The sequence below is a fragment of the Tyto alba genome, unplaced genomic scaffold (assembly GCF_018691265.1).
Source record: "Tyto alba isolate M040663 unplaced genomic scaffold, T.alba_DEE_v4.0 Super-Scaffold_2, whole genome shotgun sequence".
NCBI classification, from domain to species: Eukaryota; Metazoa; Chordata; class Aves; order Strigiformes; family Tytonidae; genus Tyto; species Tyto alba.
The window spans coordinates 53,390,039-53,416,914 of record NW_024881282.1 but is presented as its reverse complement, the minus strand read 5'-3'; the positions used below and the strand labels follow the sequence as shown (position 1 = coordinate 53,416,914).

At 35.3% G+C, this 26,876-nt stretch overlaps 1 protein-coding gene across 3 annotated transcripts in view; it reads left to right on the top strand.

The window, feature by feature from the left end:
- The window catches only part of XPOT (exportin for tRNA), a 29,066-nt gene extending 2,916 nt beyond the window's left edge, over positions 1-26,150 (top strand). For all 3 annotated transcript variants that reach the window (XM_032999765.2, XM_032999767.2, XM_032999766.2), the window contains exons 2-25: positions 886-1,019; positions 2,807-2,889; positions 3,984-4,040; positions 5,563-5,632; positions 6,836-7,054; positions 7,647-7,831; positions 8,187-8,355; positions 9,677-9,913; positions 10,237-10,275; positions 13,336-13,398; positions 14,394-14,518; positions 15,347-15,491; positions 15,646-15,765; positions 15,936-16,030; positions 16,816-16,885; positions 17,326-17,564; positions 18,068-18,353; positions 20,126-20,315; positions 21,548-21,664; positions 21,750-21,865; positions 22,348-22,395; positions 23,843-23,914; positions 25,070-25,126; positions 25,619-26,150. In XM_032999765.2, coding sequence (XP_032855656.1) covers positions 960-1,019; positions 2,807-2,889; positions 3,984-4,040; positions 5,563-5,632; positions 6,836-7,054; positions 7,647-7,831; positions 8,187-8,355; positions 9,677-9,913; positions 10,237-10,275; positions 13,336-13,398; positions 14,394-14,518; positions 15,347-15,491; positions 15,646-15,765; positions 15,936-16,030; positions 16,816-16,885; positions 17,326-17,564; positions 18,068-18,353; positions 20,126-20,315; positions 21,548-21,664; positions 21,750-21,865; positions 22,348-22,395; positions 23,843-23,914; positions 25,070-25,126; positions 25,619-25,645 — 2,889 coding nt within the window. In that variant the 5' untranslated portion in view covers positions 886-959 and the 3' untranslated portion in view covers positions 25,646-26,150. The remainder of the gene's footprint in view (positions 1-885; positions 1,020-2,806; positions 2,890-3,983; positions 4,041-5,562; positions 5,633-6,835; positions 7,055-7,646; positions 7,832-8,186; positions 8,356-9,676; positions 9,914-10,236; positions 10,276-13,335; positions 13,399-14,393; positions 14,519-15,346; positions 15,492-15,645; positions 15,766-15,935; positions 16,031-16,815; positions 16,886-17,325; positions 17,565-18,067; positions 18,354-20,125; positions 20,316-21,547; positions 21,665-21,749; positions 21,866-22,347; positions 22,396-23,842; positions 23,915-25,069; positions 25,127-25,618) is intronic.
- Positions 26,151-26,876: the final 726 nt, after the last annotated feature.

Here is a 26,876-nt window from a genome sequence, read left to right as displayed (position 1 = left end):
TAACTACGTTACCGTGGGGGGGCAGGGGTTTGAAGGATAGATGGATTTTTGTCCCCTCTTGCTATTTAACAGCATCCAAGTATTTGGAAAAGATTTTTTTTTTTTTTTAAATTCTCTGTGTTTTACCAGAGCATTGCAGAACAGCCTGTAGAGGCACATCATCTTTAGAACATTTGTCTAGCTTGATTGTTAATTCTACACTGACTTTTCTGAATAAAAATCATTACTAGTAAATCAGCACCCATTAGTAGGAACACAAAACTTTGTTAACAACTCCGTATGATGTATTTTGTGGTTAATTTCTAAGCGCTTCTCTTGTGTGCGCTTGCTTTAGAAGAAAGACCTCCTAATGGCTTTGCCTCCCTTAGGGGAATACTTCATAAATGGGTTTATGAAGCATCTTAACGATATTAGAGATGAGTAGAGGGGTTTTTTTTTGCAGTTGTGAAGTTTGTGGTGAGAAAAAAATACAGTGGTCTGTATTTAAGTAGCAGATTTATGCTTATGTCATATCTTGCTGAAACCTTCTCTGTGTGCTTGAAATTTGAATTCAAGCCCTTCAGTTGAATAGTTGAAGGGCTTAATTAAGATATTAGCTCTTTTCAAGAGACCTGAAATAGATGGACACTTCAAATCTTCCTTATACAATAAGAAGTTTAGTACTATTATACTAAAAGATGATCAACTTTAATTGAAAATCAACAGAAAGTTGATTAAAGGGCTTGGAATTCTGATATCTGTATCAGAAGTATGTGCATTCATATTTCATACATTGGTGGTGTATGTACTATGTGTTTGAGGTTTGTGGGCAAATTTTGTGGTTGTTGCTGTCCTGCTTTTAATTTTTGTTGTTCTGTTGAGCAAATAAAGTTTCTCTATTTGCAGATGTTCGTAGTTTCTCCTCTAGAAGAAGTGGGCAAACCAGTTAGGAGTAGGAAACAAAGAGTATAGCAATAGAGATGGATGAACAAGCCCTTTTAGGGCTAAACCCAAATGCTGATGCGGACTTCAGACAAAGAGTATGTAATTAACTTGCCTTTCTCTCTAATAATTGGGGGTGCTGTTTCAGTGCAGAATTCTCATATTTTCTTGGGTGGGAGACTGGGGTGCTGGGTTTTTTTGGTTAACCAATACATAAGGTTCATGGTGACAAATACAAAACAAAGTCATGTCACAAGCGTGTAAGCTGAAGGTCATGTGTCATCAGTCCTGTGAAACTACACTTAACATGCATAGACTTTATTTTTCTGAGCTCTGACTTCTTCAGTACTTTCAATTCTTTGTACTTGTTGCTCAGCTCCTTTCATATGTTCCCACAGAATGAAAAGCAGCCACTGAAAACAATGAGTTGCTTGCAAGGGCCCTTATCATTCTTAGATGTGTTTTTATTTGCATGGATTACGTGGTTTTAGTGTCTTCTAATGAAATGTGTGTTTTTAACTGTAGTGAAGCTTGTATTAGCATAGAGCAGGTTAAGAAAAGTAATCATGGTATGTGGGTAATAGTTACTTACTTCGTAAGAGAGGTGCTTCCATGAAAAGTCATTACAGTTTATGTAATGAGTAACTATTTCTGCTTACTGATTGATTATCGAGTTGATTCAACTCTGTACAAGATAACTTGGATTAAAATCTTTCAGAAATGAGGATGTTAATACCTTGGGTTTGTGTTCATAAAACAAATCCTGGAATGTATAAGAAAGCTAAAAATGTAGTTTGATGCAGCCTGGTATTGCTAAGCAGCCTGTTAAATATGTTGGTTCTGGGTATTTGTCCTTTTTGAAAGGATGGATATAGCTAATCTTTAGTGTTCTGTTAAGAGTATCACTATAAAATTTGAAGCTTATAAATTTATTGACCTTTTAACTATGCAGTCGGCCTAATTTTATAAAAAAAGTGACTTACCTTTTCACTAATCATGTAAGGTGTAACATGTATAGGAAGTATGAAATAATTTCTAGTAAAACTGTTCAATATAAGAAAATTTCCAGTACTATCTGCAGGAAGTAAATTTCTGTTTTAAGAACTTTAACTTGCCGAATAATTACTTTGATGAATGGAAACAATTATGAACTAATGCACAAAACAAAAAAGCAACAGATAAAAAAACCCCTTGAAATACATGCATTCAGAGTTTTGAAATAATGTTGTTAATCTAATCTCTGTTTCAAAAGTTACCTTTCCATTCTGTGTAACAGGCCACACTAAATCTAAAAGCAATTAGATCAAGTTAACTGTTGCCAATAGCTATTTAGAAATTCTGATAAGCAACTTGATTATCTAAAATTTGGTAGAAGAATTTTCTAATCTCTGTAATAGATTCATAAACTGACAGTTGTCAGGTGATCAATGTTTGAATGCTTCATGAGTCTGCTGTCTAATACAGTCAAAGAGATGCAACAAAAAGAGCTGTTTTCAGTAAAAAATCTAAGTCATTTTCTCTTTAGAATTTGTGGAAGGAATTTTAACTTGGATGTGAACTTCCACCTAGATTGAAAGACCCTGAGCAACCTCCTGTAGTTGACCTTGTGTCCAGAGGTCCCTTCTAACCCCCAAATTTCTGATTCTATGAGTTTTATATTCAGGTAACAAAAATCTTTGTATTGAATGTAAAGTGGAAATGAATACCTATGATATTAACTTTTGAGGAAACACGCTTGTGTTATGGTAATTAGGGAGCCGTATAAATACTTGGATGTATCCAAATACTGGTCTTTTGAAGAAGAGCTGTTTAAAAGTGAGTCTAAGTGTGAATGAGGTGTGGTTGGTTTGGTTTTTTTAAATTAAACTTACTCGCATGTTTGCAGGCACTAGCCTACTTTGAACAGCTGAAGATATCTCAGGATGCTTGGCAAGTCTGTGCAGAAGCGTTAGCCCAGAGTATATACAGGTAATATAGATAAGAATCGTTGCTTTTTTGAATAAGTAATATGTTTGGTTCTGGTTTTAACTCTACAGCATAATAGGCAAACTGTAAATTGCTGAAAGTTAATATGGTCTTCATACTGTTTTTAGTATCATAGATGATCTGTGGCTTCTGTATAATGCCTTTCAAGGAAGAGCAATGTATAAATAAAACTCCATATTAATTTAGTACCTTAAAGACTGCTGCTTTATGAAATCCAGGGAAAAAGAATGAGTTCTAGTGCTGTCTTTAGGGGAAGAGTGCTGAAAATTTCCTGTTGTGAGACTACAGGCTTTATATGCGGTATTCTATGGTGTAGGTCATCCCATTTTTCAAGATGCGAAGAGTGTGTAGTCGCCCCTATTTTTGCACAAAGTTGTATATTTAGATCTAAAATAATAGGTTGTTGCTGTATCACAGAACAATTCAGGTTGGAAGGAAACTGAGGGGTGTATATCTCCTGAATAACATGTGATTTAAATGAATGCTTCTTTGTAAATGGGTTATCAAATCTTCTGATTCCAACAGAGTATAGAGTAAGTAACAAAACCACACAAGATTTGAAAACATTTTATAATCTTTACTAAAATACATTGATTGTTACAATTTTTAGATAGTAAGATGAAAAACTTGTGTAGACTATATTTCATGTGGAATGACCCTTCCTAATCTATACCTCAGTTTGTCTTTAGCTTTGCTCTTTAAGACACAATGTGTACTAATGGACCCCAAACATACTATTGAAGCCTGAAAGATTTTTACAAAGGCAAGATACAATAGTTACTGTAGTTTTGTATGTTCAGTACTGAAATCAAAGCGTAACAAATTGGTGGCTATGGAAAAAAAGATTATCATATCAAACATAAATATTAGCTTAACAGTTGTTCATTTTTACTAGATGAACTGTTTGAGTATTTGTCATTTTTGCTTTGAAGTAATAGCAGTAGCATTTTTCTCTGGCACACAGTAATTCTTCATTTGCTAAAGCGATGACCTGGTTGTAATATTTGAGGAATTTTTTCTTCCTGGAGAAGCATACCATATTGCCACCAGTAACAGAATTTTCTTTTATTTTCTAGTGATGATCACATCAAGTTCTTTTGCTTCCAAGTTCTGGAACATCAAATTAAATTCAAGTGAGTAATCTTTCTTGATACCAGCCATGTACACCCTTTTTACTCTGCTTGCAAAGAAATTAAAATGGTATCTGTTATCTCAGTGTGGTTGATGAGGTGACTTTAATCTGGTCCAGAGGACTTTCTTGTATTTCTTCACTTTTTCCTGGGAGAGGAGTAGTTGGGTTTTGAGCAGCATGCTCTACATAGCTAGTCTAACACCTGCGTATGGCCCAACACAGACACAATTACCAAGGCTTGCTTGAAATTTACTTAGCCATTCCTTTATGGAGAGTCAAGCCTTAGTCTGTACTCTCACTGATTTTTCCAGAAAAGAGTCCTGCAAGCGGCACCCTTGCTCAGTACAGAGTCCTGGACTTCAGACAAAGCCCTATTCATTCAGTAACCATGGCAGAGACGTTAAGAGAAAGTAGTCTTTTTACTAAGTGGTGTTTTCATAGAATCATAATTTTAGGAAAAAAATACTTTGAAATCGTGTAAGCTTCATTGCTTGCAACTGTATTTTTTTCACTCTTTGGGCTCCTTTGGTCTGGACTTGAACATCATGGCAGAGGTGTCTGCCTCTTGCAATATCATTGTGACTGGTTACAATATACTGAACATGTGGGTCAGGCTTTAGATAGGAATAAGATGTATTTTGTGACTGATTTTCACAGTTATGTATCAGAGCAAAAAATGAAAGACTTAACTTTCTGTGTTTTAATTTACCTGATTTTACCTCATTGTCCATTTTCTTCTGCTTGTTCCACTCCTGTCACCTGCTTCCTACAGTATGTTTTCTCTTGTTTTCCTGCTGCTTACTTTCTCTGAGCATTTTCAGTGAGGTTGCTTTTTTCCTTTTCCTTAATGAGCAGTTACTTGTGACAGGAACACTGGAGTCACATTCAGCAGTCATTCCTGTTAAGGACTGCACCAAATCTATTGCAAGGAGAGTTTTCTCAGCTTAGCTATTCCTGGAAAGGAACATGTGTGGATAGTTTTTGAGGTGGGCTGGGTAAAATCTCAAATTTTGCCAAGACTATATGTATGACATAAAGCAGAATTACTTGTTTGCTTTTTTATTTTGACATATGTCTTGATAATAAATGTACTATAGGTCAGATCATTGAAGGACTTCCTTGTGCTATTGACATTCTTCAACATGTAGTAAACAAGTTTGAGCATAATAGAGATGTCTTGTCATTCTCCCCATGGCATATGGTCAAATGTGTATTTTTATCAAGGTCATAAGTTCTGTCCCTGATAGAGCAGCCTTCCTGCAAAATTTCAAGCTCCTGCTCCAATGTAGGAGGCAGTAGTGCCTCAAGATGTAGTCCATTAATACAGGAAAAATATTTTTCCTTGGTTTTATGTCTTTGATTCAAAAATTTAATGTGCAATTAGCTGTGTAAATTCCTTTTCTAGGAACCTTTCATCTTCATCAATGTGCAGTAATACGTGCAATATTAAGAGTTTTTGCCTTACTGAATATCACGCTTGCCATGAAGCAGTTGTATTTTGATTACATTATGCTTTGTTTCAGGTACTCTGAACTTACTGAAGTCCAGCAGCAGCTAATTAGGGAAACGCTCGTAACATGGCTGCAAGCACAGGTATGTCCCTTCACAGCAGTCTTACGTAGTAGGCTAACAGAAGCCACTGAGTACAACCTAAATGTTTAATCTGTCATTTGAGTTTAAATATATCTTCCTGAAGAGATACAGTATCTGATGTTTAAGAGCTTCTAACGTCCTAATCTTCATTAAAAATTCTTTAAATCAGATATTGTAAAGAAGTCTGTGCTTGGACTTACTACTAAATATAAAACTCTTACCAGATAATGATTGTGGTTTAAAAAGTTGTGTGTGAAATAAGGAGTATTAAAAGTTTCCCTTTAGAGAGATATAATCCAGATTCCTGATGTTTGAGTGGAGGAGGAGCAGCAGTCATTCTGTTTTTAAGAACCTCCTTGTCTAACTCGTCTACTTACAATACCTGGAGATGTTTATGAATGAACAGCATCACTCCTCTGTTAATACTATGGCAGAGTACTGGCTACTCTTTCTTGTGGAATTAGTTACTGTAGCTGAACATGTAGTATCAGTTAGACTCAGGAGTTTGCAGTCAGCAGAACAGTCAAGTGGGCTGGTAAAAGCTTTTGCCTATACCTGCCATTATGTAGTTGTTACTCCTCTTCGACACTGGAAACTAATTTAGTTGCTTTGTTTGTAGAAAACTTAACAGTAGGAAATAGACTATAACACAGCTTGAAAAATAATAGATCCTTGTGAAATGGATTAAATTGCTTTTATTTTTTCTTTGTGGCAAGCTGTTCCATTTAGGAGGAGTTTATAGGAAAGGAGGAGGAAAGAGAGAGGGGGAGATTGGTAGTGACAGACTGTTCTAAATTTCCCACCCCGAATGAGCTTGGATTTACAAACTTCCTTTACTAATCTTAAAGCTAACATCTAATGTAGACACAAGCTAGCTACAAGAGGACTGTAACTTGTTTTCTGGAAGTTCTTGTTTGCTTCATTCACCAAACTGACAATTTAGCTTTCAGTCTTCAAATAGTACACTTAATGTCTTTGTATGGAATAAAGGGCTTAGGACTGTATCACCCAGAGAGAATGTTTTCCCTGTTTCGTTACAATTTAGCTAAATTTTCTTTAAAATACTTAGAAGAGTAAGGCTTTTTATTGATCTCAGCCAGGAAGAGAGGTAGTATATTAATGACTGTACAGGGATCAACAAGCATGTATGATTCTTCTCCAATTTAGTAAGCATGTACAAATGAAATATCTTGTTTCTGCCAGATGCTGAATCCCCAGCCTGAGAAGACTTTTATTCGCAACAAAGCAGCACAAGTCTTTGCACTGCTTTTTGTTACTGAATATCTCACAAAATGGCCCAAGTTTTTTTTTGATATTCTATCAGTAGTTGACCTTAATCCACGAGGCGTGGATATGTACCTCAGAATCCTGATGGCTGTTGATGCTGAGCTGGTAGACCGGGATGTTGTTCATACATCAGAGGCAAGTTATTATTTTGCATTAACATTTGTTTTAAATTTCCAAAAAGTTCTCGTACTCTCATTAGAGCAGAAGACTTGTAGAGATGTTGTTTTTTTCCTGTGGCAACTCTGTTTTAGAGACATTAGATGGTTTAGATCTAAAAGCCTTATGTTATTTAATGTTTTTATGATTTCATAATCTTCAGTTAATATATTTTTTTGCTTGAAGAGCTAGCAAACAAAAACTAATGGACTGAGCCAATTTAATTTTAGACTGACTCATTTTAAAATGTTAATTTCTTCTAGTGTTTTAAGAACTCCTAACATCAAAAATTGCTTTAATGATATAGATGAATTTTCCCCTTTGCTTGCCTTTCTTCGCTGTTTGGGCATTGTGGTTAAAAATAAATAATAATAAAAAAAAAAAAAAGTGGAAACTAGGGTATTTTGGTTTTATTTCTTGCAGGAAAAAAAGGTGCTCTCTTTGGGTTTCTGATTTGAGTTATTTACCTTGCTAGGACAAGTGGTATCTGATAGTAGATACAAAAATGCTTCTAATTTGACAAGATGGTAATGTATGAGAAGATTGCTTTATCCTTTTTCTGTATTGATAGGAGGCTCGTAGGAACACCTTATTAAAAGATACTATGAGGGAACAGTGCATTCCAAGTTTGGTGGAATCATGGTACCAAATCTTACAAAACTATCAATATAATAACTCAGAATTGACATGCCAGTGCCTTGAAGTAGTTGGAGCTTATGTGTCCTGGATAGATTTGAGCCTGATAGCCAATGAAAGGTAAGGGGGTTTTGGTGGAATATATTCACAAAAATAATCTTGATAGCATGCTGACTGTATTTCAGAATTAAAACTCATCTTTAAAAAGGAACTTCGATTATGTATAAATCTTTGGAGTTTGGGGGTTTTAGTAGATTGATTGACTTTGCAAGACAAGCTGATATCATGGACAAAATAGACACTACACAGTTTACTGGGTTCTCCTTAAAATGTATGAAATGCTGGGTTTAGTCAGTGCAATAGACTTTAAAACTGTCTTGTAAAAAGAAACCATTGTATATATGCACACAAATAATATAGAGCTTCTATAGGATGCTACTGTGTAGATATAAAAATAAACTTTTTTTCTCTGAAGGTTTATAAATATGCTGCTAGGTCACATGTCTGTGGAAGTTCTTCGGGAAGAAGCTTGTGATTGTTTGTTTGAAATTGTAAATAAGGGAATGGACCCAATTGATAAAACAAAATTGGTTGAATCTTTATGTCAAGTATTGCAGTCTGCTGGCCTCTTCAGTATTGATCAGGTTTGTATATTGATTTTTACAACAGGAATGAGTCATAGGTTTCTGACAGTTCTTAGATAAGCAAATTAGCAGAAAACTATAAAACTAAGCCCACAGATGAGGGAGAATTAGTTGTGCTTCTGCATCAAAGCTAAGTACTTCTTTTCGTTTTCTTATACTTAAATTAACAGCTTGTTATTAATATTCCTTATTCATTTAAAACACACTGCATTTCATTTGTCTTCAGCATGAGTTTTTCGTTTTAGAAGGTATTATGTAACTCCTGTTTCTCTCATAAAGCATGTTCTGATTACTGTTAATGGTGCTTCTGTTTTGTTGCCTTGAATCTTCTCTTCCAAATGATTCCGTAATAGGTATTGTAGCCAAGGTAGAGGTCTTTTGGGGTGAGACATTAGATCAGCTGTGCATAGTGAAGTAGAGGAAAGAGCTTTCTTAAGGGCACATATGCTGTTCTGCATGTCTGCATAATCAGATGTGAGGCTTGAATTTCTTAACTATAAGCTGGAAAAAAATACCTGCTAAACAAACACACGTACCCTGGACGTCACAGTGTTTAAGGAACAGCTGTTTGCTACCTGCCATAGAGAAAGAGGAACCAGCCCTTATGAGGCTATAGTCCTTAGACTGCAAGGCAGTTATCTCTTAATTTTGAAGCCTTTGTCAAATTTGTATTCATACTAAAATGCCAAAAATGTGCATTCATCAATTTAGGAGGTGTTCCTCTGAAAATCTTACCTTAGCCTTCCTGAGGAAGGCTTTCTATACTTCTGCTTTTGTACAGTTATGGCAGGGAGCAAAATATCTGTTTGGGGTGACTGGTCTAGGGGTATTTCTCAATTCTGATCAATGTATTTCAGGAAAAGCAAGCCATAAATATTTAATATTAACTCACTTTTACAGACAGTACTGAAAGTTACTCACTGTCAGTATTTCTGAAGTGAGCTACAGGTGTTAATTCTTTGAAGTTTTCCTATAAAAAGATTTTCCTCTTATACAGCCTAAAATTTATGGTAGGTGTGGGCTTCTGCTTTTACTTTGAACCTGCTTCTTGCTGTAGAGTAAAAAGAGAAACAGTAAACTAATCTGAAGGGATGAAGCAAGCTACCATTGTATCACAAAGGACAGCCAGATCTGGCATTGCTCTAATTTTTCTCTCCACATTCCCCAGAGGAAAAGAACCAGGCAATTGGACTTTCCATGTAGGAGACAAATGTTGGTTTTACTACTTCTATATACTGGACATGGGTAGTACAGTCTGTAAGCGCATGTCATTTAAACATGAGTTCTGCTAGTATTTCTAATCAGATGTCTTTTCTTGCAGGAAGATGATGTGGATTTTCTGGCCAGATTTTCTAAGCTGGTCAATGGGATGGGGCAAGCATTAATAGCTAGTTGGACTAAGCTCATAAAAAATGGTGATATGAAGAGTGCTCAAGACACTCTGCAAGCTATTGAAGCAAAAGTGGCCCTAATGTTGCAACTGCTAATTCACGAAGATGATGACATCTCATCTAATATCATTGGCTTTTGTTATGACTACCTTCACATCCTGAAACAAGTAAATATGTCTGGCTTCAATTTAACATCACTTTTTGACATATTATTTAGTTCGTTTTTTGTGGAAATACGAATCTCATACTATGTGCAAACTGACTTGCAAGAAAATTTTTTTCACTAGTTAGTATTCAGTGTCTTTAATGGATGTGGTCATGCTATTTCTTTAGTGTTGTTTAGAAATCTGAAGGAATTGGGTTAAATCTTGTGTTAAGTAGAAAGGAGGCTTGCAGATAGTATGACTGTTAAAAGAAAACTTGTCTTTTCCTATTAGTAATAAAAGAAATACTATACAAAAAAAATAACACTTGAAATTTTATTTTACAGCTTTCTGCACTTTCAGACCAACAGAAAGCTAATGTAGAGGTATGTATTTTCTTTTTATTAGAGATTCTTCTTTTCAAGAACACATTGGGTCAGAATCTTTCATTTTGCTGAAACGAATCATCTTTTATTTATATGCCTTAATATATATGTGGCAATAAATAAAAAGGAAGACATAAGGACGGTATGTTCCATTTTCTGCTAAGTAACTACAGCTGTTCACTTAAATAGTGAATCTATATTGAATTGTGTATGAAGATGAAAGCTATCTTAGAGCTGGTCTTCCTAACCAACCCTTAGTCATATGTTGGTTAACTCCTATACAATCTGTACTGTTGATAGAATATTTTTAAATCAAGATAGAAGAGGGGGTTTTTTCCCCAAAGCTTTGTATTTTTATTAAAAACTGTCCTAATTCCAAAGGATTGGAAGAAGTATGGGAAGGGTTGTTGTAAAATTCAACCCTTGATAATATCACAAGTTAAACTTCTGAAAGAAGCTGCAGTTCAAATGTAACAGTTGTATTTATAATGATCAGTTATATGTTAAGCATTACATTAAGCTATGCATTAAGCTCAAGCTTATATGCTTGAGTTTATAAAAACTTAAGCTTATGTATATAAAGCATTAGGTTTAATAAATAGGGTATATGTCCAGTTTTGGAGGTAGTAAACTTTTATTTTTTTTCAGAACAGTCCTTTTTAAATTTGTTTTCCCTATGACTTCTGAACCAATGTGGATGTACTAATCTAGCTATTGAACTGGTTAAATTGGTGCAGATATTTTGTAAGTTCATACAGCTGACAGCTGTGATTTCTTTTCCTTTACAAAGAAAATTGAATTCTGTACCTGTTCTAACATGAAAAGTTGAATTTGGATAACTGTGGTCTTAAGTTGTCTTGATCTGTTTTTGTCTAATGTCTGTTTAAACTGGATGAAGTAACACAGTAAGAGAAGTTTGAAAACATCACTGAATCTTTATTTTTGTTACTGTGTCTCTCTTTTTCTTAAAACTGGATCAAACCAAATTTCTACTGCAGTACACTTCACATTTGAATGTGTTACTGTCCCGAAATCTGTTGTTTTGTTAAACTTGCTTTCTTAATGAAGAATTCCATGTTTTAATTATTTCTCAGTTTTACCGAGCACTTCTTGAGGATTTGTGTTAAACTGAGAAGCAATCATACCAATCTTTCTTCTTTCATCCAACTCGTAGTAAGAAAGTATTTGGAAATAGTCTGAATCTTACTGTTGTCTGTCTTAAGCTTTAAATTGTGTGATTAGCAGCATTCCTTTTAAAGTTTTGCACCTAAGCAGTTCTCACTTTCAACATGTTCATTATTTGAACAAGAAAAAAAGGGGATCTTGTTTATTGTGCCTTTGAAGTCCTAAAGTTTTTTTTCTCATCAGCAGGATCACATTTCAAATTCTTAAAATGACAGGTATTTCTAAGCATTTCTGGCTACAAGCATATCACAGTAATGTTTTGCAGTTGTTTTAATTCTTTCTGATTCTCTGTAAGAAGTGATACTAGACTTCTCACAGGTGATGCTGACATTTGGTGTCAATAGAAAGCCTGATCACGTTCTTGCTATTTGACCATGTTCTTCCTTAAAAGTATTACAGGTGTTTTTATTCAAGATCACCAAGAATTTCACCTTGGTAACCTAAGTTTAATTAATTGGTCCATTTTTAGTGTTAAAAAACCTTCAGATTTTGCACTTAAAATGAAAAATACATAACTGTGATTAATTTGTGAAAAGTTGAGAGTGGTTTTTTTTGTTTGTTTTAATTTACCTTGTTCCCTTGTCTGAAATCTATGGCTATCTGCCTTTAGAAACTCAATTACTGGAAGAGAATTGCAAAATGCTAATCAAGTTATTGCTGATATGATGAGCATTTTCATTTGCTATAGTTAAAATAAAACCTGTTGGCTACTGAATTTAACCAATGGGGGGTGAAAAAGCCCCAAATTTGTTTTTTCACCTGGCAATAGGTATAGGGATGAGGTGCTCTGTAATGCTGATCAAATACCTGTTATAATTCAACTGAGTCTTCTTCAATATTCAGTGAACCTGTTCCTTGTACTAAATATGTGGATATGTTCTGCCCAATTACTTGTTGCTACCTAATATTCTCTTGGACTTCTAACACTTGTCATAGATATAAAAATGGTCTGCCTCTGATTCAGTTTTAATTATTCAGAATAGCTTTCTGTCCATTTGGAATATTTTAGATTTAATACACGTTTTTGTAGGTTCTCCAGAGCAAACTTAAACTGAAGTGAAAATTAAAATACAATAGATTTTTAAACACTTGTTTTAGTTAACTGTTCGTGTCAGTCCAATTTCTGTCCATTCTGGAAAGCATGAATGGAATTGGATACTCCATGTATTTTAAACATTAAATCAGAGTTCTAAAAACCTGAGCTAGTAAATGTTTTGTAAGATCGAAGTGATACATTTAGAGTTTGAGACTTCAGAAACAAGATCAAGTCTTTATTGCTGTTCTAGGACTTATGAATGGTCCCTACTAAGATAAAATTGCACATCAGTGTTTTAACTGATCTAATAACTTGCTGCTGCTGAAAAGGGAAGGTTTTGCTTTTCTCACTCGTTTGCTGCTCCTGGCTCTTACTCTTGGATTCTTTGCTGAACCAATTCAGCTTGTTAACCTGTCCCCAAAAAAACCTTTCAAGAATGTTGAGCTATTAGAGAAGTTAATGTTATAGCTAAGCTGACCTGCCCCTTTAAAATAGGATCTTGGACAATCTGTTTAGCTTCCTCTGCCTAGTTCAGTTGTCTTAATTGTTGTTTGCAGGGTGAACCAAATAGCACAGATTACAAGCAGGAAGCAAAGCCAGATAATACTGTCAAGAGACTGAGAGCTTCAAGTCATCAACACTGTGTATCTGGAATGGCATCTGTGTACTGTTTGGATATAATCCATCTCTTTTAATTTGGACTGTTGCTTCTGCTAAATCTCTGAAAATAATAATTCAAATGGGATTTAAAATATTTGTAAACATTTAACACTTGCTTTAATGTTTCCTTTACTGTAGGATTTTAACTGTTTATGCTTATAGTTCTTTTTTTATCTTAGGCAATCATGTTGGCTGTTATGAAGAAGTTGACATATGATGAAGAATATAATTTTGAAAATGAGGTATTGTGTTGTGTGAATAAACAGATAAATGCAAATTAAATTGCATGTAGTAAAAGTTGCTCACACTTTTAAAATCTGTATTTTTCATAGACTAAGGATTTGAAGGTAGGAAGCAAAGGTCTGTAGGCTGAATTTTTTTTCCTATGTGAAAAGCTTTTTTAACCTCTCGGCATGTCTGTATATGACAAAACAACATAGTAAAGGGATATCCAAGCCAATTCAGTTAGCAGAATATTTCTGGCTACATTTGTACAGAACTATTCCTAGGCAAATACAGCTGTGCTGTTAGCTAAACATAGCTGTTGAGCTGGCTTTTTCAGTGTGAGTTTGTGTGGGTTTGCACATCGCTTCTGTCTTGCAAAAATATTTGAGAAACATTGTGTAATGAAACTCTTTAAGAGATGCTGCTTCACGTACTTCAGATGGTCAAACCTCTGCAAAAATAAGCTGAAGGAGGCGGAAGATCTTTGATTTCACTTTCCTCCCATACTTAAATCTCTGTCAGCCATCAATAATGATTGAATATGTTAGACAGATTTACTTTTGCTCCGGGCTGTTTGGAGAGCTATAGTCTTAAAAAGGTTAACTTGAACTGTGTGCAGTCCATCATAAATGTTTCTGCCAGTTTAGTTTTAAAACTGAGCTAGATGCTGAGAAAGAGCATCTTTGAGGAGTGAGTCAATTTTCAAAAATTGGGTCAATAAGGCTTTGCCAAGCCCATATTATTTCTTGTACTTTGGCTAGTTTTCAGTTTGGAAAGCCTTTTTAATACGTTACTGGACTGAATGCAGTGGATCTCAACGTATTACAACCAGCCAAAAAAGGAGCCTGCTGTTATGTTGCAAGAGCATAGGGTGAGCATTATTGAATTCTCTGAGTGTGGTATAGTGTTCTTGTATGTACACGTTTTTGTTTTAGGTGCAATTGTCTAAAACAGTTGTGGGTGAATTTGAACACAAAACTATGGACTTCACTGATGTGTGAATGTTTTGTAGGGTGAAGATGAAGCCATGTTTGTGGAGTACAGAAAACAGTTGAAACTGTTGCTGGACAGACTTGCTCAGGTCTCACCAGAGTTACTGTTGGCATCTGTCCGCAGAGTTTTTAACACTACACTTCAGTAAGTTGGGGTCTTTAACTTGTTTATACAATGCCCTTAGCTTTTGTGGCCTTTTGTAACTGCTAGAGTTTGTAATGAGCATAAATGTCACATAGCAAGACAAAGCCAAATGATAGAATGAGCTTGTTACAACTTCATGATAAATAAGACTTCGTAGTCTTTTTCTCAACTGCTTAGAAATCAAATGTTTTCTTTTTGTAACCTTAAATGACAGCTAATGTGTTTGGTTTTTTGTTTGTTTGTTTGTTTTTTTCCCTGAAGGAAGTGCTCGAGATGTGGCAAATAATTTTATGTATTACTGCTATCAGAAAACCAAGGTTGGATAGGAAAAAGAAACAAAAATTAGATATTTTTTACGAAAAAAGCAGAACCAACCCAGGAAACTATGAATGTAAATAAAGAAACATTATTACTAGTTGCTGAACTGGGAATATGGTTGTGCATATACAAATAGGAATCCAGTGTTATTGGTGGCTTGCGTGTACCTTGCTCTTTAGTGAGCCATCTTTTTAAGAGAAGCTGAATGGCTTGTCCATGCATCATAGCAGGTGGTTTTGTACCTAAATAAGCACTTCAAGGGATCTGTAGCTTTCAAGTTGAAACTGGTAAAGGAAAATTGGTAGTGCTCTGATGGAGAGATGCTGTGTTTGTGGATAAAATCTTCCAGAAGCACCCTGAAATACTGCCTAGGTCTTACAGTGTTTTTCTTAGTTTAAATCTGCTCTTTTTATGCTGTGCATCTAAAGAAGGCTCAAAAGAAAATAGGTAGAACTGTGTTTATCTCATAAGCTACTACAGACTAGCATGACCTTCGTATTCTTTTTCTAGGAACTGGCAGACTACACGATTTATGGAAGTAGAAGTAGCAATAAGGCTGCTGTATATGTTGGCTGAGGCTCTTCCTGTATCTCATGGTGCTCACTTCTCTGGTGATGTTACAAAAGCTACAGCTTTACAAGACATGATGAGAACGGTAAACGTGTGTTGTGGGAGCTATTTAAAAATGCTAATAAATACTGGAGGACTCCAGTTCAAATGGCTCATGTTAATTACCAGCATGTCGCTTAAGTGGTAGTTTCATGTTATAAACAGCTAAAGTACTAACTTCCTAATGCTTTTATTTGTAGCTGGTGACTTCTGGTGTTAGTGCCTATCAGCATACATCAGTGACCCTGGAATTCTTTGAAACAGTGGTTAGATACGAAAAATTCTTTGCTGTTGAACCTCAGCACATTCCAACTGTCCTAGTAAGTTTCATCTCATTTATATTTTTGACTAGATAAGTTACTTTTAGACTTAAGTAACTTCCTTATTTTCTGAAGGTCACTAAAGACGTTGGGTTTACCAAATTGTTAGATGATTAGCTTTTCCCGTTCTTATTTAGAGATTTTAAGCCAGGTACTTTTTTTGATTGCAGATGGCATTTTTGGATCACCGTGGTCTTCGCCATACAAGTCCCAAAGTACGGAGTCGAACAGCTTACCTCTTTTCCAGATTTGTCAAGTCTCTTAAGTGAGTAAAGCTGTTACAAATGTAACCAAATTGCACTGAATTTACCATATCTGGCCCATCTGTACATCACAGTTGTCTTTGAAACAGGCTGGGCTTCAAATGGACTGCAGTGAAGTAATGTAGCAAAACAGTACTCTAGCAGGGTTGTCCTATTGCGTAATACTAAGGTAGCAGTGGAAACACTTGTATCAGAACAAACTGGAATATATATGTTTAGCTCATTTTGATTAGATGCTACAACTGATCAACAATGTAAATGTCTGTCCTGCTTTTCTTCAGTGAGCAGAGCTGAGAGTGAGTAGATCTGGAGTCTCCCAAGAGTAACTCTTCCCTGTCCCTGACCAAATTCTGAATATTTACAGAATTTATACTGATAAAGTTTACTCGATGTACTAGAGCCCTTCAAACAGTCCTGTCTTGGTCTTATTTCACAGGCATGTATTTAATGTTGAGGCAGGAGAAGCTGCAAGATGTTACTGATTTCAGAAGGATCCTATTTTTCAACTGTTAATGAAAATATTTCACTCAGATTGATGAGGCTATTTATGCATGTTTAAAAAAAAAAAAAGGTTTATTTCCCACTATGCCATGTATCTTATTTGGCCTACCACAAGCACCATATCCATAACCCAGACTTTTCTACAACAGTGCTTTGATACTTAAAGGGGAGTTCTATATTGAGAAGGTAGTTTAGTGTCCAGCTTTACACCTTAAATAAAATACCAGGAAACCTGTAAAAATGCACATACTTCTAAATAGTGTTATATACTTGTGTTTTACTTCAGTAAGCAAATGAATCCCTTTATTGAAGATGTTCTCAATAGAATACAAGACCTGCTGGAACTTTCTCCTCCCGTGAGTACTGACAGCAGATTTTTGTAATAAATAAGGCTTGCGCTTACTCATCGGTCTGCCTGAGTACTTACTGAATTGTAAGCTTAGCACATAAACATTTAAACACAAATAATTGTCCTGCTTCTCTGGTGTGAGATCACTCACATACTTACTTTTGTACCTAATTTTAATAATTTTGCTTATGTGGGTTTCTGGAAGTATAGGCTAGAGATGGGTATATAAAGAAGGCTGTCTGTCTGAAGTGTATAAAAATAGTTGTTCCAACTTATGTTTTTCCTTGTACTTGACACTTCTACTTAAGTAAGAAGAGAAGAACTATTGTAAATGTACTATAGAGATTACTTAAGCATGATTAAAGAAAGAGTGGTATCTTTAAAGTTTGAGAAAACAACTTTGATAAAGGACATTCAGTGAATTATGCCTGTTGTCTTCCATTTTAGGAAAATGGTTACCAGGCTCTGTTAAGCAGTGATGATCAACTTTTCATTTATGAAACAGCTGGAGTATTAATAGTTAACAGCGAATACTCTGCAGAAAGAAAACAGGTTCTAATGAGGAATTTGTTGACTCCACTGATGGAGAAGTTCAAAGTATTGTTAGAAAAACTGATGATGGCACAAGATGAGGACAGACAGATGGCACTGGCTGACTGCCTCAATCATGCTGTTGGGTTTGCTAGGTAGGTACAGCACAGTGACTGTGTGTGTTTCTGGTCTGAGTAAAAGGGAAATCTATAGGATTTACTGGGAGGAGGGGATGAGTTTCTGCCTGTGCTTTGTTGACCTTGAAATCATCAGTGGTTGTAGAATTTCTGATGGTAGCCCAGAAAATAAGTTAAGTCTCCTTAGAAAAGGGTGCTGTGGATGTAGATACGGAGAATATTGAGCAAGTTTATAATGAACCAGCATCTATTCCCTTCCTCAAAGAATTGTATGGAGCTATCCTAATCATCATATGTTGTATGTACATTGTTAGAATTTAATTCTCCAAAAACTACCAAAGTGTAGCTACTTTGTATCAAATAATTCTGTTCATTACTTCCAGAGTTTGGCTCCCATTTCATGAAATGTAATATTCTGGTTTAGCGCATGGGTTTTAAAGCATATGTTGTTCTCAGTGTTATTGCTTCTTCATTGTACTGGAACATGAGCTTATATAAAACTTGGTGTGTTGCTTTTACAGCCGAACCAGCAAGGCTTTCAGCAATAAGCAAACTGTTAAACAGTGTGGCTGCTCAGAGGTTTATCTGGACTGCTTACAAACATTTTTGCCAGCTCTCAGTTGTCCGTTACAAAAGGAGGTTCTGAGAAGTGGTGTCCGCACTTTCCTTCATCGCATGATTATCTGCCTGGAGGAAGAAGTTCTTCCATTCATTCCTTCTGCATCTGAACACATGCTTAAAGATTGTGAAGCAAAAGATCTTCAAGAATTCATTCCTCTTATAAATCAAATAACAGCGAAGTTTAAGGTATGATATTACATAAGCTTTTTCAGGGTCAAAGTGTTGCTGACATCTTTTTTTCTAGTTCCAGAAAAATAGCTATGTTTCAGAACCTTATCTCACAATTAATAAGTACTTCTAAGGCGGCTACTGGGAAATGTGGTCTTCAACCATAGTTATGCGTTGCTGGACTTGTAGTGATTAAATGAATGTTTTTCTTCTATTAGCCTCAGAATTCTGTGCTGTTTCTAAATTTTGGGGTTCAGTATTTTAAAATAAAATGCTACGTGGAGCACAGAATTGTTTTTTTATTAATGCGATTAACTTTATGCCCCCCACTGAAGTGCTAAGATAATATTACGAACTATGCAAGCTCTGAAATTAATTTTCTCATTTCTTAGAGAGATTTCCAGGAGATACAGAAACAACTGATGTTTGTATAGGGAGGAATATTGATTTGCAAGATCTCGATGCAATGGTGTTGCATAAAAATGTATGCTGAGGATCAATGTATTGTTCTTCAAAATAGGTTGAGAAATATACAGAGATTTTGAAATGGAGACATAAGATATGTATTAAGTGGGAGTAGGACTGTCAACTAATTATCTAGCAAAGGTGAGACCTTCCCAGTTTCAAACAGTTCAAATGCAAAGTCAATGGAATATATGAAGTCACTAACCTGTTATTCATGGTCCATTCCCTGGAGCTGCCACAAGAATGTTGTGCTGTTGTGAATGGGATGGGAAATTCATTGCTGTATGAGAAGGTTAAGAAGCCCTTTAAATAGACTTAAGTAAGTCTTTAAGCAGAATGGAAAATTCAAATCACTAAAAGTGAAGTGCATTCTGTGAGCAGTAGAAGAGCCATAATATACCTGTGTGACTCGAGCATGTGGGCCTCTGGAGTATCCCATGAGCAGAGAGAAGGAACTTTGAAAAATCAAGTATTTTAGAGATTAGGGAGGAAGACTCTTATTACTCTAGTCTTTTTTGCAAGTTATGCTAAAAGCAATTCAAGATAACAGTAGATAATTAAAAATAGTCTGTGTAAGGTGAGGAAAGTAAAAAAAAAATAAAAAGGTCATAGGAGCAAGACTGGATAAATACCATGGTCAGGTGTAATGTTTAACTTTGTATGATACTGTACCATTCTTATTACAATATGTTAAAATAAAGATCCTAGCTTCAGTGGTCTCACCTTGAATACTTTCAAGGTACAGTAAAGAGATGATTAAAGATAAAACCTTACTTAAGCATTAAAAAATGAACACCTGAGTTGCAGCTTCATGGAACTTGAGGGTGTGGCTGAATAGCGCACACCTTCAATTTTTCAGTACTTCATAAATGTTTAGCTAATTTGATGCCCTTACTTATATTTCTCACTGCAAGTAGGACATAAATGACAAATTTATTCTGTAATGCCAGTAGTATTTCAGCTCAGGAAAACTTTTTTCTTTAAGCAGTCTTTAAAGACGAGTGCTACAAAAGGTGGCCTGCTGCCGGTTTTAACGTCTTAGAGATGCATTTTCGGTAACCACAGTGACTTTACAATAGCCCCCCTTGATATTTCAGGGAATTTAAAATAGTATCTGTCTGAACAGAAGGATGAGAAATCCTGAAAAGGCTTCTGTTTCTACTTGGAATGAGACTAGATAGGATTAGGTATTTTTTGTGCAAAAGATGTGAAATAGGTGGTGTGTAAGTCAAGATGCAGTAATGTTCATGATGGTGACCCTGATGTTATTGACTTTGTTATAAGTAGTCATTGCTTGAGTTGATGCCCTCTTTCGATCTCCACAGACACAGGTTTCACCTTTTCTGCAACAGATGTTTATGCCGCTACTTCATGCTATTTTTGAGGTGTTGCTCATTCCAGCAGAAGAAAATGACCAGTCTGCTGCTTTAGAAAAACAAATGCTACGGAGGAGCTACTTTGCTTTTCTGCAGACAGTAACCGGCAGTGGAATGAGTGAAGTCATAGCTAATCAAGGTAAGTAGTTCAGTTTCTCAAAGGTTACTACTATGGCTGTTCTCATGTAAGTTTTGTCTATTAAAATCATTAGCCTAGTTCCTGTCAAGTACTACTATGTTAAGGTAGCATGGACTAATGTAAATACAGTATTCGGCTTATCTCTTGGGCAAGAATTTCTTTGTGAAATCCAGCTATAATTATACTCTTCCTGTTGATCTTTTCAGCTTATACGTGATCACTGTGTCTGTAAGGACAGGAATGGTGTGTAATATATCCTCATGCATCATTGTATTTGATGAATCTGAGATCATACAGTATATAACAATATATAGCAGTGCTCAAACTGTTGGGCAGGACCACTCACAGCTGCCAGTATTCATTGTGGCCTTTATTTTTGGAAGGGCACATCAGTAATTTCTGTAATTTTTATTACTAATACCTGATATTGTTATCTATAGTAGAAGGCATCATGGAACTTTTATTATATATGTAGTTACCAGGTTTTTGTCACTCTTAGTGGCCAAATGCAAATTAGTGTGTTTCATAGCAGGAATTTGAAGTCAAATGTCCAGTTCTTGATTCTTTAAGTAATTCTCTCAGTTTGTATTCCATCAAAATGGCTAGGGACTTGAGAAGCTTTAAAGTGACTCATCTGGTAGGTGGAGGTCAAAACTCCTTCCCCCATCCTAAAATGATAATTATACCATCACTGGGAAAGGAAGGGGTGGCATTAGGGAAGTAGTGAGAGCTTTCTTGAAAGAGGCACTTGGTAGTTGTGAATGCCCAAGAAATGTTTAGAGGAAACAAACAAATAAGCATAGACACCGCACTTAAAATTTAAGTGTGATAAAAATAGTTTTTCATATATAATTGGGAGATAAGTAAACAGGTTCAGCGCTGCTGAATTTTAATTAACTCTATCAGGGTTGGGTAGAGAGGAGAAAACTTGTATTTGTAAGCAGGTTAAAGTATCCCTGTCACCTTTGTGTGTTAAAGGCCAGAAAAGCAATTAAAATCTCCAAACTTAAAACACAAAGAAAACAGCAACAACAACAAAACAATTATAATCTAAATAAGAGTTGTCTTGCATCGTAGGGGAAACTTCCCAAAAATATTTGAGATTTGTGCAAAAAAGAGCTATTTTGAAGTTGAAGCATATCTTCCAGGTCAGTATTTATATAAAATAGTGCAAGAGTACAGAAACATTTTAAGCTGCAAGTTGAAATGACAATGTCTTTAATGTGTTCAAGGTGCAGAGAATGTGGAGCGTGTGTTGTTCACTGTTATTCAAGGAGCAGTGGATTACCCAGATCCAATTGCACAGAAGACTTGTTTTATTATTCTTTCTAAGTTGGTGGAACTTTGGGGTAAGACTGTCTTTCCATAATTCCTTTGCAGCTGCTACTAACCATGAAGCCATAATAGAACATGGAATGTTATTTTTCTTTTCAGGAGGTAAAGATGGGCCAGTAGGTTTTGCAGACTTTGTCTACAAGCACATTGTTCCTGCATGTTTCTTAGCACCTTTGAAGCAAACGTTTGACTTAGCAGATGCCCAGACTGTGCTGGTGTGTATTGTAGACTTTTTTTTTTTTTGTTTTCATTCTGTGGGGCAGATTCAGGCTAAAACCTACAGTGGCCATGTAGTATCAAAGATCATCATCTCACAAATAAAATCTCTTATTTTTTTTATTGAGGTACCTGGATGATTAATTAATGAATGTTGTGGTACTAGGGCTACAGAAGCTAGAGAATTGCAGATCTGAGTATTTAATGTTGACCTATATTACTTATTAACTAATGTTCAGTGAAAGGGAACACACACAAGTGGCTTGTTCTGCAGTTCATTTTGGGATCAGCTGTGACAAGTTTCTGTGGTTAAAGTGGAACAAAAATTGGAAGCTTGAGGCTCAGTTAGCATTGTGTGAGGGGAAGATTAGGGAATAATAGCATGATCTAGCCCTTGTTTTGGGCCTCATTAGGTTCTTTGGCTTTAAATACTTAACCAGCAGACTAATCAAACAGTCTAATGTTATGTATTCCATTGCAGGCTTTATCAGAATGTGCAGTGACGTTAAAAACAATTCATCTCAAAAGGGTAAGCTTCATAACATTTTGCAGGGAAAAGCTCTTCAAGGTTTCTTTCTAGTGCTTTTATCAATTTCTAAAAATTAGATACTAGGGTGAATTACTACTCTTTATGTTAAATGATAGGGTGACCATAATGCTGTGTAGGGATACAGGATCCAGTAGTTCTACCTCTTGATAAATTACTGTGAAATATTGACTCTTTATGAACGAGAAGAATCTGCTCACTTGATTGTTACTGTATTTAGTTGATCAATTGACATTCTTTCACTTTTCAGTATAGTAAATGTGACATAAAAGAGAGATTGGAGATGTACTATAGATTACTTCTGTGAAAGCTAAAGGTGTCTTTCAAAGTGTGGGAAATTAGATTGAAAAACAATTATGGAAAAAAAATGAATTTTACATTATCTAATGGCTAAAGCACTATATCATATTTCCATTTCTAAGAGGAAACAAAACAGTTTATATGTTTGTGTTACTGTTTACACCTTTCAACTTGCTGGCTAACTTATGTCAAATGCAAGTAAAAGTCACAACTGCATAAAAAACTGTAAGAAGTTATAAACTGGCAGAGAAGAGATTGTGTTTTAACTGAGCAGAGCTTCTGAGTGTTTTCCTTTTTCCCCAAAAGCAATGAAGAGAGAAATCTGTAGGAAATCAAGTTTTGGTAAATAACTTCTTGTTACAAATATTGTTTCTTTTAACACTGCCAATACAAATACAGGAAAATAATTTGAAATCTCTTCCCCTCATGGGAACTGTATACTATATTCTAGTTCTAGGGTAACTTGATTCACTTTCTCCTGGTTAGACGTATTGGGTCGTGTTTGTATACTGCTAGTGTATGGTAATCCCTCTCGTGATGAGAGGTATCTGATAAATGCAGATAAAGAAAACTAAAACTGATGTGTTAACCAAAACAGTCCTGTCTGCTTCTCTCGAAGGTTTGGAGGTTTCATTTTATTACTGTTCAGTCCACTGTAAATCACATAGTGTTACAAAAAGAGAAACCCGATGTTCAGGGGTACTTGGCTGCTAAATTTTGCAATGGGAGTAGTATGATAAAGCAGTTGGCACATACCAATTGCCAAATTTTTATTTATTTCTTTTCTTTCCTATGTCAGATAGTGAAATTAGGCCCTTAAGTGACTTTCAATTGACATGTCACAAACTGGCTGCACTGTAATTCTTACTTCAGTGCAATTTTCAGTGCATTCCTCTGCTATGTAACAAAAGATACCAAGTTGCAGTAGAATCCTTAATGCCAATGTTGAGAAATCTTTTTATTTGCTAACAGCTGAGACTAACAAGAGCATTTGGTATGCATAACTTTTCTGTGAAATAGTCATGTAGATCACTTGTTTTCAAACTCTTCTGTGCCATACAGCATAGGGCTACAACTTCTCATTTGTACAAAAACATACTTGAACAAATTGTATACTGCTTTTCTTTAGGGTCCTGAGTGCATTCAGTATCTTCAGCAAGAGTATTTGCCTTCTTTGCAAGTAGCTCCTGAGATAATTCAGGTAGGAATTCCCAAAAGAACATTTGGAAAACTTAACAATCATAAATGTTAAATGGGGACAAAGTGAATGCTGACAAAGTTAGCCTCCTACCATCCCTCAGCAAGACTTATTCTGATGTTGCATATCAGAATAGGATTAATTTAGCATAAGGAGTAAAGTTACTGCAAGAATATATTGCAAAAAAAAAAAAAAAGGTACAGTGCCTGTGACTGTTTAAGCGATCTTCCTACATTAATTCAAATTTTAACTTGAGGAAAAAGTATTAGAATACTTAGAGTAAGAACTCAAAAGTAAAATGAAGAATGTTGAATGTATAGAAAGTGTGATGATAAAGGCTGTATTCAACACTACAGAAATTTAAGCCACGGCACTGTTTCAACTGTGAAAAATGATGCACAACATTAAGTGTTGGGGTTTTGTGTGCTTATTTTGGAATGGTGTAAAAGGGTTCACAAAAGTGAAACTTTACACCTGACCATTGTCTCAACATGAAGTTTTGCCAGCCATATGGTAAACATTGCTGTGAAGACATTGTTAGATGAACACTGACAACTTAATTTTAATTGCAACTAGTTTGGATACTATAGTAATCAGATTTGCTGCATTAGGAGACAATTACACTCATTATAAGATTTAACCTGTAGAACTTTTTAAGTGGTGTTAAATATATGTAAGGATCAAGTATTACCTCTTGTTGGTGTCCCAGTGTTTTTTGATCTAAGATTATAACTTTTTCAAGTGACAGACATGTTCTGCTGTAATCTAGAGTCACTTAGTGTGTACATAATATTTCTTAAGCATAAATGTTTGTCTGATGTATTCATTTCTAAGGCACCAAAAGTTACTGGTAAAGTTAAAGGTTTAGAACTTCCTTGATTGCAGTCCTTATAGGTGGTCCTGTTTCTGTCTATTCAGCTAAAACTGAATGTGGTATCCTGTATTTGAAAATACAGGTTTTTGACTCCAGAATGCACTTGGCCTGTCATAGCCTATTACAATTTTTTATCCATAACATGCTGTCCTTTGGTTGCATGTAAGGGAAAATACAAATGAATATTAGTGGCTTTACATACAAGGTATTCTATATGCTCTTAAAGTCTCTTTATCTTGTTGTTTCGTTTAGTTATTTAGTATTTCTTTATTCTCTCTTATAAGGAATTCTGTCAAGCACTTCAGCAGCCTGATGCTAAAGTTTTTAAAAATTACTTAAAGGTAAATATTTTTTTTTTCTTTACATAGCTTTCAGTTCCATTTGAACTTTGTTGCACAATTTAGTTGTGGTAGTGACCTGAAGTAAAATTGAAATATTTAATCCTTTAATAGCTTTTAGCTATAGGGAATTTCCAAGTACTGAAAGCAGTTATTTGGAAAGAAGAAGCAAACAACAACAAACCTACATCTGTAGTTGTCACTTATCCTCAGCAGCTTGCCATCTCCTCAGTGGCTTGATATTCCTGTGGATTATGTTTAATAGTTGAAATAGCAAAAAAGCGATGCTGTGGTGGTAGAGAATGTGTCAAAACGCTTCCTTTCCGAGGGTGTGAGTGTAAACAAATAGCACAAGTCACATCCTTGAACCTAGTGTGTTAACTAGTATGTTAAACAAGAAAATGAGCTCTGACAAAATGATTAGCTTACATCTCAACCATTACATGACTTATTTCCTTTGTCTTAAAAATGTGTTTTTTAATAAATTTTTAACAGGTATTCTTCCAGAGAGCGAAGCCCTAAAGAAAATACTGGAATCTCATGTACCTGTTTCCATAATCCAGAACTCGGGTTGTTAATTTATAAAAACGCTAACTCTTGTGCCATTCAAACTGGTTTTGTTTTTAAGGAATGTCGCTTTGTGCTCACATCCGTACATATTTTAGCCTTTCGCAAAAAAGAGAAATGCAAATCTCCCACCTGTCTGAAATATAAAGTATGTGACAACATGAAAAATTATCTGTATACCTACAAAAAACTTTTATTATGTATAGGATGATTTACGCTTATGCTGTAACACATACAGCAATGAAATGACACTTATTTTTGAAATTAAATGTAAAAATCCCTTCAGACCATAGCAATGGTTATTAAAATGTGTACATTTTTGATACTGAGTAAAATGTTTTCATAAGACATAAAATCCATTTGTTCGTGTATGGTGACATGAAAATAAAACAATCAAAGTCATTCTTGTAGATAGTCATTTCATTGAAGTTGTCTTAATAAAATATATATATACCTCCTATAAAACAGATTGGTTTAATAAATGATTTCATTTAAAAGTAGCATCTGGTTTTATCTTTTTTATAAAAAATAAAATAAAATTTTATCCAGTGAAATGTTAAGTCTCTTAGAATTATTTGGGTTGAATCTTTAGAAGCTACAGCATTCTTTAACCTTCTGGCTGCTACATTTGAGTAAACCTGGCAATTTTTTTGATGCTTGGATAATAAATTGTATTGCAGTCTGGTGTGTGGAAGATGCTGACAGAAATAAAGAGTTGCATTCGCCCCAATATTTTAGTAGGGTCAGTGGTCTATACAGAGATTTTTAGTAGTGTTGCTACTTCTGTCCCAAAATGGTTGGTCAATTTGTTTCTTTGCTTTTTTTTTTAATTCTATGACGTTACAGTTTTTGTAGTTATTTTCATAGGGGCAAGGGGAAGCTAGGAGTCTTCTCATGCATGGGATTTAATACTTTGCTCAAGAATTGATGTCCATAGTAAAAAACTGACTTACCTCCAGCATAATCAGAAGAGCGTTTTTCTAGACTCTTTGATGCTAGGTGGTTCTTCATCCAATTTAAATGGAAAATCCGTGAGGAGGTGGATGAGAAACAGCAGCCAGGAGTGGAGTATGGTGGTTTTGAGGATGCTCACTGCCCTTCCCTCCAGAGGGAAGAAAGTAGAGGGTTCCTACCTTTACTACTCTTCAATAGGACAGTATCACTTATATAAGAATTTTGTTCCAGG